The following is a 15484-nucleotide window of genomic DNA, read 5'->3' as shown; positions in this document are numbered from 1 at the left end:
TTAAAGGGTATATAATAACTCTTCTTAACACAAAAATTAATTTTAGTTAGTACGGGTTTTTATGATATTTTGGTGATTACGAACCTTTCCGCTGACGCTGACGTAACTGGGAGAGTCAAGAACATCATCATCGCTGTGCAGACATCAGGAAGGCTGCTTGACAAAGTCACGTTTTCTATCATTAAATATGAGGCTAAATCCTTAACTTTTTTCAATCCTCTTGTTTTTATTTCCATCCGAAACAATGTTCTGAAACACACTATTTGTGTCTCCAACCCGTGTGAAACATCTTCCTCATACTTCTCACAAAACTTCCTGGCTGAAAAAATTAGTTCATCATCACTTTTCTCTGTGAGGTACTTTGGAGTTAAAAAGATGAACTGATCGTTAATCCTGACCATGCTCTCAAAACGTCTGGAGATTTGAGCAATAACTATATCCAAGCTCCTGTAAAATACTTTTACTTTGAATTCTTGCAATGGATTAGAAAATTCAACATCGTTGGTCAGTTCGTCAAAAAAGTTTTTTACTTTTTTACATCGTTTAGTCGGCAGAGAAGACTCAATATTCCATCCCCTGGCTAGCGTTTCAGCTTCTTTAACAACACCTTCAAACTCATTTCTTGCTCTCTTTAGTTCAGTCATACTCTTTCCAAGAAGGGCTGTAGCTTCGTCAATTGATACATCCTCTTTTTGTAGTGTTTTAGATGTAATATTAATTCTCTCTAAAACCTTACTTTGGAAAGTAAGCATCAATACAAATTGAAAACACGTCATTTGTTTTTTTGAGTCCAGTTGCCTCTAAAACCTCTTTATTCTTTTTAGAAGTCAGAATAATATTCGTCAAACAGCTTAAGACAGAAACAAAGTTACACTTTATGGCCAGTAAACAATCGTACCTAGATGACCAACGGGTCCGGACACAATCTTTTGTGTGTCTTGCTAAGTATAGACCCCCTTTGCTCCATAGATTTTCTCTCTCAAAGCTTGCCATCTTGGCAGGCTTTCGCCGAAAAAACACGTAAATTTGATTGACCAAATCGTAAAAATAAAATCATTTCTGTTATGTCAGTAACTGAGTCATTGAGTACCAAATTTAAATTATGCGAGGCACAATGCACGTACTCTGCATTTGGCGACTTTTGCTTTATTCTAGATTGGATTCCAGAATAGTTTCCAACTCATTTACGGCTGCCCCGTCATAACCCTGGCCTCTACACTTTTCAATTTTAATGTTGTTTTCTTATTCTTCAAAAAATTACAAACCTCGTTAGTAATTTTTTCCGAATTTTGGCCTGTAAGAGCTATGAACCCTAAGAATGATTCTTTAATTTCAAGTTTTTCGTAGTTTTGGACTGCCACATGTCGTATTACTATCGATAGTTGATCAGTTTTTGAGACGTCTTGAGTGGTGTCTAATACAGAGAGAAGAAAGGAGCTGCTTGGATTTCACTTACAACTTCATCCAGAACATGCTGTGACGCAAACATGATCATTTCATTTTGGATTTTGGGAGACAAATACTTAACTTTGCTTTGATCGTTTTCTAAGTGACTTTTTAGAAGAGGATCGTATCGTGACAACAAATCTATAATATTCAAAAGTTTCCAGAAGTAGTGTCCACTGTTTCAATATTTTCATTCCGATGCCCTCTGAACGCTAAGTTACAAGTAGCCATAGTTATTACTACATCTAAAAGTCTTTTGAGAATCTCACAATACTCAGGTTCATACTTTTGAATAAGTGATTTTGCATCTTGGGCTATTTTTTACGGTACTATATGCTAAACATGAATTTAAGTGTATACGAGATGTTTCATGTTCTTTAATTTTTTTGCTTAAACCTTGCCAATCATTTATTAGACCTTTACACCAAGCATCTTTAAAATTTAGGGTCAGTTCTGTCAGCGAACAACCAACAAGGTTCACAGTATACGCCATTTAATAAAGGTGAATAACAAAGCCAAAACCGTTCTAGTTTTTGGCCCGTTTTGGCAATTTTGTAATAAAAATCATGCTAAAAGATCTATTGTTTGTCGAGTCTTTTAGGAAAAGGCCCTGTGGGCCTACATGGTTCAGAATTCAAAATGAAAGTTTTATCTTCTTCTTTTAAGAGGGATACTCCGTCATTAGTGTAGAGCCCAATGTCAGTTTTAAAAAACACCACGTTGTTGACTGATTTCATTAGTATCAATATGCAAAACACAGTTTTTATCAATGTCTACGGTACAGCTACCAGCTATCATTATTTATCTTAACGTCTAGACTCACGTCTGGTTCGTTATTTGTGAATATTCAGGTGGGGTCTGAGTAGATGTTCCATTTTCTGTCTCGATGGTAGGTAGGTCAGAACTTATTTCACTACACTCACAAATTAAACCGGAAGTTATTTGTTTCCTTACACTGTCATTGTTTTTACTAAGAGATATGTCAGATTTAAAAAATAGATCAATTTTTTGGTGTTTTTTTTTTGCTTTTTCTTCCTCCTCTTCTTCCGCTTTCGGTATTCTGCACCACTAGGTTTTTTAGACATTTTTGTTTAATTATTGATTTAGTTTTCTAGTACATCGTCCCCATAATATAAGTTTCCTGTAAGAGGTGTAGTTTGCAAACACTTTTCCACCGCCACACAGTTGTTAGGCTACTGAATAAATCACAACTTTCGAAAATGCAGTAAACGTAACGAGTAATGAATATATGACTGAGTGACAAGGAACCACAGTATACTGTGAAGGAACTACCTAACATAATTGGTACTTGGTAGTGTGGAGGGAGGGAGGGGAGTATTCAAGTCGCAACATGAAACAAGGCAGTACACGCACGCACACCCCCACGCTCACACACGGTCCTAAAGCGCCTTAAAATACACTTCCGTGGCGGTTCAGCAAATAGTTTGCCTGCTTTAGTTTTGAAGGCGTTTAACTAAAACAAGAAATGATAATAGGCCTACGATATTCCTCGCTAGCTCATTTATACAAAAAAAATTATAAGGAATTACAATGAAAATAGTGATATTCAACCTTAAGAAATTTGGTAAAATCGGTATAATTTTTTTTTATTTTTTTCATTCCTTCGTGTGGCGCCCCTTGACACGCCGCGCCCCCCCGCATTGCGGGGGTTGCGGGGGTATGTATTACGCCACTGTGTGTTATACACTTCATACAATTTGGTTCAGTACTTTCTGAGATCTTCTATCAGTTGTGATAAGTTTGTATTTCCTCAATTTTCTCATCATTACATTGACATTTTTGAAATCGTTTCTATGGAAGCATTTATAGAACTAAGGAGAATCGAAGTTAAACTTATCAAACTTCAACTTCCAGTTGTTCAATAGTTGAGAGAGATTTATATTTAAAAAATGTATACTGTAAAACAGTTTCTCTGTGAATATTCAAGAAGTAAAGGATGTGAAATTTCAAAATTTTCAGTAATTTCGTGATTAAAAGGTTTTTATAACTTCTTAGTGATCAGCACAAAGTAATATCAAACTTTCTAAAAAATTTCATTTCAATTTACTTTGTTGTTACAGAAATGTTATAGTCATTGACTAGTGTGTATATACATATGTAAATATAAATAAATATTTATACATATACATATATATATATATATATAGCTTCAATAAAGAATGAATCCCAAAAAGTAATTGTTCCACCGGGATTCAAACCCAGATTTCTCACGTGGCCGGCAAGTAAGAGATCTGATCGACCCTGCAGATCTTTATTGAACTTAACTCAGGCAATTGCCGTCCATACAAATTTAATTAATTAAAATATATATAAAATTAAGGAACTGTTTATACCCTTAACAAAATTATTAAATTACAATATTTTGCTGATATTAACACCTTTTTCTAAATAATAATATATAAAAAAATATATAAATAAACTAAGATAATCAAACAACAATATTCAACAATTTATTTTTGTTGTAGCAGCTGCTAATGAACGTAGAGAAATCAAATGTTTCAAATATTGAGGCTATGTGGTTGGTTGTCTTTTAAAACGAATTGGTGAGCCAATTCTGTTGTACGTAATTTATGTTCTTGAAATAATTGATTTTCTTCATCTTCAGTGTATTAACATACATATACATGCATACATAAAGGCTACAGATTTTACAATAATCTTAAGAACTTAAGTTTATTATATGACATTTTATTTCGATTTGTATTTTTATGATATAGGATATAAATAAGTGACAATATCCTTTATAAAGACAAACATATTTTTCACCTTGTGAGGACAAATGATTTTATAATATTATATATTTAATTGAATAACTTGATTTCCCAACTACGTCCGGATCTTAATTTTGTCCTGTCACCACCAACACTATCTTGGTTTTTTGCACTTCTCTGAAATTGTATCCAGCTTGCGTTGGTAATGCAATCAAGGTAAGCGGAAGCCAGGAATTAGATTTTCAGCTCTCTCCACTCCATTTGGATGTTTATGTCTTAAAACTGTGATGACTTTATTTTGTGAAAAAATGTTTTACGATAAATAAAATACATTAATTAATTCCTTAAATATTAAATTTAACATCATGTTTTATCCTTTAACATGAATTTAATAAAATAATTACTAGTACTTATATATAAAACCATGTTTATTTTTATAGAATAATTAGGTAGTTTAGAAAATAAAGAAATAGTTAGAATAATTCATTATACTTCAATAAATGAATTTAACACTAAATTTCTATCATCATCTTACTTCTAAGGTTAATTAATTATGTGTAATATTGGCTTATCCAATGAAATACTTCTCTGGCAGGAAAACACAGGATTACACAGGTATCACTTAAGAAACAATATCCACAACTGGCACTGAAGTAATATTTGATGAATTAAAAATTTAGTAAAGCTGTAAAACCATTGAAATCTAGATATATTTATCGCAAGCTAAAAATATTTGTTGGAAAATATGGAAAATAATACTACTCTGTTTTTGTAAGTCGGCATGGATAATTAATGAACAAAAAGATTATAATATATACTTAAATAACCCATACATGCATAGAAAATTCTTAAAAAAAGAATTTCTCAACGAATAATTATTATCCCTAACTTTGGTAGTTAGGGTTTGAACTATTAATGTAAGTTAAATGGATTCTTATCAATGTTATATTGTAAGTCTTTGTCTTCTTTCTACAATCACCTTGGTATTTGAAATTCAAGGATAAGATAAGGAAAGTGACACTTTTCTTTCTATGCAGTCAATAAAAAGCTAGCAAAGTTTTAGCATGAAAGTATGTCTAATTAAATTATTATAAGTCAGAGGACTTATTGCACTTTCTTTCTTTGTTTGTTTGTGTGAAGAAATTGGTATTCATTGTAATTCACTAATAAAAATCTTTAAAATGATAACTTTTGAGATACATTTCGTTGTTCGTCTGCCTGTTCGTCCATATATTCGATAACTCTTAATGAAAAATCGTAGAAAATTGATACGTATGGGTTCCTTTTGGTTCAAGGAATAAACCTGTTGATTTTGGGATGAAAAGGCCAAAGGGGAGTCCATTTGTCTGTCTGACTATCTACCTGCCTGTCTGTGCAATGACCCTTGTTAGAAAGGTCCTAGAGACCTGACACTTGGGTACATAGATTCCTCTTGGTCCAAGAAAAAGCACTATTAATTTTAGGTTGAAAAATAAAAGGGCGATCTGTATGCCTTTTTTCCATCTGTGCTCTACCTCTTTAATTATGTTTTGTCGGATCCTTCAATACTTTGTTGAATAGGTTTATTATTGAAAGTGTGATGGACCCACAATACTGACATATTTAAATTCACCTGACTTGTACATAAGTAGAGGCTGAACTAGCTGTTTTAGTTCTGATGATCATCTTGCTCCATTTTGTTTTTCATATACAACTAAAAGAAGCAGCTTCCTAGTTAAGTACAGTTTGTGATAATATTTTCAATGTGTTTGTATTTTTTTTTGTGTCAGGCACCATATATTAGAGTATTTATTTATCAACAAAACTAAAAATTTTATATAATTAAACACTTAGAGGTTTATATATTTAAATAAAAATGATAAGAAGTATAAAATGCTGACAAGCTTAAAACTCAAATATTTTAGGTGGAGCACATTTGATTAAAAACAGGGAAACTATATCACTTTATTCCACTAGAAATACACTTCATTTTATCATATTTGCTACAATGAAATGATAAAACAGTTATTTACATGCACTTTGAAGCTGGCAAATGGTAGTAGCTATTGATATTTTTATCACAAATCTATACTTTAGTATCCTATGTAACAACAAGTTTTAGATAAAATTTAACTGTAACACATCCTAATGAAGATGAACAGGATTATTATTTTTGTGTGTGTTCATTATAATCTTGCTACGTAAAATAAAGTGTTTAAGTGAGTTTTTAGTTTAATCAAGCATTCTTGATCAGACCCTACAATTTTCTTTACAATTTAATGTTGCTATCTCCAGAGGGGTTTTCCTTCCTCTCCAAGGACAGCGCATTCTCGTCCTAATGTCCAGAGGTATTACTGTTAGCCCATTAACTACTAGTTTATTTTACATGCATTTTTTATGTTTCAGGCTTTAAAAATCTGTTTTCTGTTATTTTTGAACTCACTTTTTGAGCATTTCCCTTTTGATAAGCAACACATAATGTTAACTAACTAAAGTAAATATTTACCTTTTAAAGTAACTAGAATTCATTAACACAGATTGGAAATAGATGGGTCACAGGAATTAAGTATATCCCGGTATCTATGAGTCAGGAGTCGCCCGAGATAGAAACTTAACCAAAGCAAGACCTTACTTTGGAGGCCCTCCTCCCCTCCCCAAATCTGTGTAACCTCCACTGCTAGATTTAAATTCATATCCAATTATGCCATTTCTAGATTTTTATGATACTTGCAAACATTTTTAACACAAAAAGATAATGGGCTCTGATCGAGTAAATCACCACTGAGATTCCAAGCCCAGATTTATCAAAGTTATCAAATATCACAATGCAATGCACGATCTCCCTTCCCATACTCACTAGCTGATATGAAGTGTAGCTGATGTTTCATTTGGAGGATCAGAAAGACCAAACTTATCATTCGTAAATCAATATTGAGAGATTTTAGTTCCTAACACCAAACGTTCGTAAAAGGCTTAATTTTGTACATGCTAAATTTATAATCGTAGTCTAATTTACCCTTATCAGAATATAATCTTTTAATGACAGTTTGGGAGGGAAGCCACCTAAGATCCCTGAATACACTGTTGTAATTACACAGTTTGCTGCTGCAATTACGTAGTTTGATTTTATGGCTGCAGTATAATAAGCGTCCAACACTCGGGTGATCAATAATATTGAATCATCAATTAGAATTATTTAAATGATGTCAGACATGTTTGTTTACACTGTTAAATAATTATTTGTCAGATTTTAAATTCAATTAGCTTTGAAAACGCGGACAGGGTGCAGACGAGTAGAAGGTCTGTAGAGAGGTTGTGCTGCATTACCAAGAGTCTTTTTCAATCCTCAGAAGAACGAGAGAGGGAAGTGTTTTGTAACGCAGGTGCTTTTCGGAATCTATTAGGTTAGTGATACTATGGGACAGTATCAACTTTCATTATAGATGCAATTGTAAGGTGGAATTAATTTCTATAGTGTATATTTAGTATTCCTTTTGATTTGGCACTGTTCCCTAAACGGTGTGCCCTGTCTAGGAGCACAGACCAGAGCCACCTCTGCGGGAGTTAAATATTTATTTATGACAAGTTACTATATCATGGCCTGGTAAGGCTTACATGAAAAAATTCATACTTATCAAAGAAATTGTAACAACTTTCTCAAAACAAAGTTAACACACACATTTCTAGGAAGGATTCGATAAAATAATACCATAGGGTAGGCTAGCTACAATCATAGCCAAATGCTAGAGAAAATAATGTAGTACAATTCAATTTACAATATTCAATTTAGAAAATAGTTACCTCAGTCTGACAAAATTCAAATCTTTCATAGCTAGGACTTGATTTTTAAGTTATGCCTCAAGCAGTTTTTGTTTTTGTTTGTTTACATTAATAAGAAAACACCAACTTAACCTAACCTCATTAACAGACGTCTACAAAAAAGAAGAAAAAAGGTGTTATATTTCTTGTCAAAAATAGCTTTCAATTTGTGTATGCAGCTTAAAGTATGTCATTGATATTTATTGTGGAAAATACTTTATTTAAAAACTTCAAAAACCAGTATTTTTACTATTATTTTTCAAATTATTTGGAAAACTATAATGGATAGTATAATTTAGCATAGGATTAAAAACGTTTATAAATATTGGTTTACTGATAATTATGCTTAAATTTTTCACAAAACAATTCGATGCATCAACCTTCGATGAGCAGGGAATATAGCCTGGCCTTGATTATAAAATTATGTTAGTTCTCTGGAAAGTCAAAGGCCTAGCCGTAGCAAGAACTTTCTTTAATAAATTATACGTATTATGTAATGATATGCCCACATGCGCTTAGTGTATGGATCAAAATAAGAACAGAAATACATTTTATCTATAGAAATGTGCTTTTAAGTGTGTGTTTTTAGTATTAGAAATGTTTTAATAGCATAAAATAATTGTTCTCCTATCACATTGGCCAAATAGATGTTGCCTAAAACCCATTAAAAAGTCGGATTTTGAGAATGGAGTGGAATGAAGGGTATATTATTGGAATACAATTTTTCTTTTTGTCTGACGATTGAATTAAGCAACGCACCTGTGATAAAACGAATCCTTGCTTGGTAGGTCATTGGAAAAAGGATGAAGGGATGGAATTTGGCGTTAGAAGCTGGATATCAATAGCATATAATTGTAGGTAGGTAGCTAATATTGGAATTCAGTATGGAAGAAGTTCATCTAGCATGAATAAAAAATAAAAAAGGCCCACTCCCGTTCACTACATTTTACCACCATTTTGTTTCTGCCGTGACTATTAACAAAAAGATTGCCACTGGCTATAAGCAGGCTTCGCTTTTGATGTTAGATGGCTACTCTGTTGCCAGTATATAACTAATAAAGTATAAAACTAATCTATAAAATTTCTTTCGATAAAAAAAGATCTTAGTTTGCAAACTGACTAGAGAAAGTAAAAATAAAATATTAAATACCATACATCACTACTGAAATTAATAGTTCATGGCGATATAATTAAACACTTGGCACTGATTTTATTTAGTTTGTTAATTCTGCAAGAATTCTTAAAATCCTTGAATATACAGTCATCCCCACAAAAGAGCAACAAGAGAGCAGCATGCTTGCAAAAATGTATGGAGATTACATAGAAGAATGATCATCAAATTCTTGGGGTTGCAGAATTGGAAGGCATGACGAATCAGGGGGAAAGATATAAAGTCATTCTGGACGTTCCCATATACCTCATATAAGCACCATTTTATGAACCAGAACAAGGAGAAAAGTCAACACAATATAATATTTCAAATAATTTGGTATTTAGGACTTTAAGAATGCAAAGCTTTTATTCTATAACTAGCTGTTTCCCGCTGCTTCGCAAGTTTTTCGTAAGCTTTGCCCGTGTATGTGCACTTCTGGTTCAAGTGAATTACATTTCCAACGCCAACGTAGCGTAATTTTGCCTTGTTGCTACGATCAAGAAAATCTCTGTATGTTTATAGCTATTGTATACGTACATGTACTTTATTGTAAAGTGGTCTAACACTCAAGCTCTAAGTTCAACCAGAAATTAGTCGACAAAGATACCATAACTGAGCGCCTTCAAATAGTGTTTGGTTATTTAATAGACGTAACTATCTCGTAATTGCAGTTTATTGTGTGCAGGCGCTTTCAACACTTTTATCTTTTGCATCGCTGCTTGGTGGCGAGTTAGGCTACGTCAATGGGCATAGCATATGAACTTTATCCGTGGTAAATACATATACATACAAATTTTCATAATGATCGGTCAAATAGTTTACGATTCTATAGAGGACACACCCAAAAACATTCTTTTATATATGTGAACAAATACAGTTTAATAGATTTCAAATATGAACTTTTTTAAATGTTATCTTTTATATGAGTTTTTGGACAATGTAGTTTATTTTGAAATGTAATCTAAAGATAGGCCTAATAGCAAGGATACCTAGTTAAATTATTTCTCACTGACCATAAGAAATTAATGTATTATTGTTGTGTACTAGTATAATATTTATTTCTTTCTTAATTGGTCTAGAGGAGTTATTAACTTAAGTTATATTCAATAAGCCAATTAAAAATAATTGTAAAACGTATGAACGTGAAAATAAAATCAAAGTAACACATTTAATATGTCTAATACGAACTTAGAGGATTACAAAAAGATCATTCATATCCACTGATTTATTTGTTTCGACTAAGTTGATAACTTATCCGTTTAGTACGTTTAATCTCATGGCTTTCATACAGTGATCGATTGGTGGTAATAAATTATGGCGTCCAATGAATCTCATGCTCTCGTAAATGAACACATTTTAGTTTCATCCTTTGTATTGAAAGTTTGTAGATAGGGTTGTTAAGCCCGAGCCTTGTCTCATAAATAATGACATTTATATTTAAATTTATACTAAATCTACTTGCGGGGTCAAATTTGGCGTATTGAAGATTTCTGTTGAGCAACGATATACAGAACATAGTATCAGAACAGAATATGCATGCAAGATTCTGTTATAACAGTTATAATAATTATAACACATAACTAAAGCAATAATGGGTTGAACAGACAAAAATATCACTAAGAAATTTGTTCTTTTTAGACTTATAGGTGTCGGAAAAAATACTTCTTGACATGTTGATAATTAAATCAATAATTATCATAATACATTTTGAGTACTTTTTATAATAATATTTTGAATAACAATGGGTTCTGTGATCACTTCTTATTTAGTTCCCTAATTTCAAAACAGAAACAAATACAGTAAGTTCAGCTATTGTAAAGGGGTTTTAAATGAATCAATTCACAGAAATTCCTGGTAATGTGACTCTGCAATGATAGGATTTAGCTTGAAATCAGTGAACGAAGTAACATCGTATGCTAGTGGTTTATTACCTTATAACTTTGAGAACCATGTCTGGCAGTAATAGACTATAACATCATTTAGCTTGTAAATGGGACTAAATAAAAGATATAATAAAGAAGATTCACCAAAACACTGCTTACAGCACCATCCGACGGCCAGACCTAGGAACTGCCATTGGCAAGAGAATACATCACTAACGAATTCTGTTGATAATGGATAGTTACTAAGGTTAGTGAGATGTTTGGGTTTGTATTGTCTTTGTATCGAACGTTAATACTAAAACGTTTAAACAAAATATGCTATCTCTTTAATAAACAGTGTCCGAAACACACATTTTCATTGTTTTTAATATAATCTATCAAGTACCCATGATTTTATTGTCATAGATCTACAAAGGGAATAAAAAATAGGGTAGGTGATGAACTTGTGCTTTGTTAGTCAGTTTATTACGTTTGTTGTTTGTGTTCGTTATTGAATCGAACACCTCGAAACCAATCCCAAGCCCAGGATAAGTGTCTTTATACTATGTAGTAATATCCAATTTAGTACTAAATACATTTGAGCCATTTAGATGTTTTATATATTTAAGAGACCTGCATTGCTGGCATAAAAATACTCATGCCTTAAAATGAACAAGTTATTGTAAACTAAATATACGCCTTATGTTCGTTTTCTGAAGAGTATAAACATTGAATATTTGCAACATATATACTCCACTTAAATTTTTAAACAGTACACAAAATATTTGAATAGTATAGTTTACATATCTATCTGATATACACAATGCTTAAATAGTGTTAATTAGAAAACTGTAGTGTGTTTCGTTGTGAAGAAAACACAAAGGTACTTCTGTTAATTAAGATTTTGCTTCCGTTGTGGATGTTCATTAAACTGCCATAATCAATCTCAAAATAACTTGTCTTAACTCAATTCAGATAACGAACGTCTTGGTTGAAATATTTCACGGAACAATAAATTGCTTGTGAAACGAAGTCAGTAAGAGAATCTAATTAATGATGAGACAGGCTTAGGATAAAACGGCTGGTTTCTCCGTGCGGCTGTCCTTTGTTTGGCGATGCACTCCTAATTAATATTGAGCCGTATACATGGTGAACAAAGCTTCTTCGCAAAAAAAAACTCAGCTACATGGTCCATACATAAAACTATAGTTTGTCACATTTTATTTCGCTGTTTCGATTGAATTTTTAAAATAGGGTATAACTTCTCTGAGTTTTATAATGGTTTGACATTAAGTTTTTAAAATATCTGTAAACGTGAAATATTGCAGTTCAGTACAATATAATGTAACTAATAATAATATTCTCGTTAGTACAGTGTGGGCCTATCGTATGATGACAGTCCCATGTAGACCTGCGTACTGTTACCAATAATTGGGTAGGCCTGTTGTATAATAATCTGGATTAAAACAAGTACGGATACTGCATGAAAAAAATATTTTTTTACTTTTTGATAGATTTTAAATAGAATTTTATTTTTATTCACACACACACACACACACACACACACACAACACACACACACACACACACACACACACACACACACACACACACACACACACACACACACACACACACACACACACACACACACACACACACACACACACACACACACACACACACACACACACACACACACACACACACACACACACACACACACACACACACACACACACACACACACACACACACACACACACACACACACACACACACACACACACACACACACACACACACACACACACACATATAAATATACTGGTTGTCACTTGGAGGGGTAAGTTCCTGTAGCTAATGTTGCAATTTTTCACTATCTGGCGATTTAGAATGAAATACAATATTGCATATGGGGAAATTCTCCTAGTACAGACAGCTCGTGTACTATAAATGTTTACGATTTTGTAACAATTAATCAAAATTACGTACACATTTTTGAAATTGGGGCCACTCTATTGTGACATATCTAGTAATAAATATAGCCTATAATCAATAAATCTAGTTGAAAAATCTAACGATGAAAGCTATTTTATATATTCATCCTAGTAGAACGATTAAATTTAAGAGAATATTAAAAAATGTAATCAATGATCTACATTGATATATTATTAAAATACGCATGTGTTAAAACATGAAGGAAGAAAAACATGCAAAACAAATAATATTGCCTATATAACCCTTTTACATGCAACATAACTTACGAATCAGCAAGGATAACAAAGACAGCTCATACCTGCAACAAAAGAAAAAAAAAATCAATCACCATATGGCTCGGCTTATGTTAATTCCTATCTTACAATCGCTACAAAATAGAGAAACCACTTACACATAATTATATTGTAGCACAAGGAAAAACAAATATTGCTTTCGCAAGCTCAAATTTGTTTTAGGAAGACTCCACAAAACAAAAACATGTTTTTGGAACATTATATTCTGTTTATTAGATTATTGTTAGCTGAAGTGTTCACGATTACAGATTATCGACCCAGCACTCTATTGCATATTTTATTCAAATTCCCGGCGAAGGCTTTGATAATTTACCATTAAATAACCTCAGAGATCGGTTTAAATAGGTTCTACTATGGACAGAAAAGAGTGACCTACTTCACCTTTTAAATATAATAATATTCGTAAAGCGCGCAAATAGTAGCAGAGAAACTTTTCATACGGTTATCTTTGTTTAGTGAGGCATTTAGTTAAGCTATAATTTATTGACTGATTGAGGGTTTAAAATTGAATAGTTTCAAGTACAAATTGTATAAAATGCGTCGACAAAATAGGAACGCACATTATGCATTTTATTCAGATTTGTCATATTTGGATTTGTCAGTACTACAAAATAAAACATTTCACGGATAAGTTATTTATGAGAATGATCTGATTTTTCCTACGGACCCTTAGCGGAAGTGGCATCTAGTACATTTAAATGATGAAACCGTTCCGGAACAATACACTCTTTAATTCGATATTTTATAAAACCGTTTGTCTCAAGAGTATAGCAATATCACAGAAGAAGAAATATTTGTTTAGTTTTCCATCCATCAGTAAATTCCATCACGGTAAAAGATATCGCGTTACTTACAAAAGCAATTTCCATCGTACAAAATACAGCTGCTGCAAAGAAAAGCTCCTCTGCTCCATATTTACTCACTGTTTTGTTCTTGTAATACGATTTGTCTCGCTTTTCATTTTAATCGAGAATGTTCTAACGGTAGAAGTGTCTCGATTCACAGACAAATAAAAGACAAACCACGAGGAAGTAGACGCTTCATTGAATCTCTGTTTGATGTACGCCAAAACATGTAAGACGTGATTCATTGGCGCATATAAGGGGTGACTCAGCAGGGTTATAGCCCATTGCTCCCGAAATTTTGAAATACAAACATTAACACTCCACACAGTAGTTTGCTTTAAGATAGAGCACATTTATGAGGCCTTCAAGCCCAACAATTTCACGGGAGGTAATTCCCGAGCCACTATTATTGGAGGGTATTTATACATCCTAAACCACCTAGTGTATCTGCCCCCTTAAATTTAAATAATTTTCGGTATACTCTACTGACATGATCCACACTGGCACAAAGTTTATTTGAGGGTCTTGTTTAGGCCTATATAAGGTTCATCAAATACTTTCAGTATACTCTCACCCAATAGTCTGTTATAGTTAAAATATAAGCATGATAATGTTACCTAGTCAAAGAAATTTCCTTATTACATATTTCTGACTATATTTTATATATATATATATATATATATATATATATATATATATATATATATATATAATGGTGGTATTACATTTTTATTTCTATTAAGAGTTTGTATATCTGAAAAGCAGCTATTTATATTGATTTTATTCCAGTGTGAATAATCAACAGTACTCGTATCGCACCAATATACATCTTTATATATAGTCAAATTTAGTCACAAACGCCTGCACATTATTCACTGCAATTACGAGACAGTTACGTATATAAATAGCGATATACTATTTGTAGAGGCTAAGTTAAGATGTATTTTTGTCTTTTAAGTAGATTTCTGGTAGAACTTAAAGCTTGAATGTTAGACCACTAACATGAGCACTTGAATGAAGTACGTGTACGTGTAGCAAGCGTATTTTTATAATTTTTTGTGGTTCGCAAGATACCTCAGGCTACAAAGATTGTTTAAATCTTCTACAATTCAAATTATAAATATGAGTAGTAATAACCATCGTTAAGTAATCTTCATTTTTTTTAAACGTTACTTGATTTATTGTGTGTTTGTAAGATTAACTTGATTTTTTTATTCAGCCATACTGTTCAACCGTTTGCGTTGAAATTTGACATGGGCATTCTTAGGGTCCTTGGGATGAATATATGCCCATTCTTATTACGAAAAACCCTCCAGACAACGCCCCACTAGTCTTTAAAGTAGCAAGAACATTC

At 32.5% G+C, this 15484-nt stretch overlaps 1 protein-coding gene across 17 annotated transcripts in view; it reads right to left on the bottom strand.

Annotated features, from left to right (window-relative positions):
• The window catches only part of LOC124357111 (protein still life, isoforms C/SIF type 2), a 911156-nt gene that overhangs the window by 89002 nt on the left and 806670 nt on the right, over positions 1 to 15484 (bottom strand). The window contains exon 1 of one of the 17 annotated variants that reach the window (XM_046808581.1): positions 7959 to 8076. The exons of the other annotated variants lie outside the window; for them this stretch is intronic. Coding sequence (XP_046664537.1) covers positions 7959 to 7987 — 29 coding nt within the window. The 5' untranslated portion in view covers positions 7988 to 8076. Of the gene's footprint in view, positions 1 to 7958; positions 8077 to 15484 lie in introns of those variants that run through there. 17 annotated transcript variants of the gene reach the window in all.

Source organism: Homalodisca vitripennis, chromosome 3, assembly GCF_021130785.1.
Source record: "Homalodisca vitripennis isolate AUS2020 chromosome 3, UT_GWSS_2.1, whole genome shotgun sequence".
In the NCBI taxonomy this organism is placed as follows: domain Eukaryota; kingdom Metazoa; phylum Arthropoda; class Insecta; order Hemiptera; family Cicadellidae; genus Homalodisca; species Homalodisca vitripennis.
The sequence above is the reverse complement of the archived record's forward strand: the minus strand, read 5'-3'. Positions and strand labels throughout refer to the sequence as shown.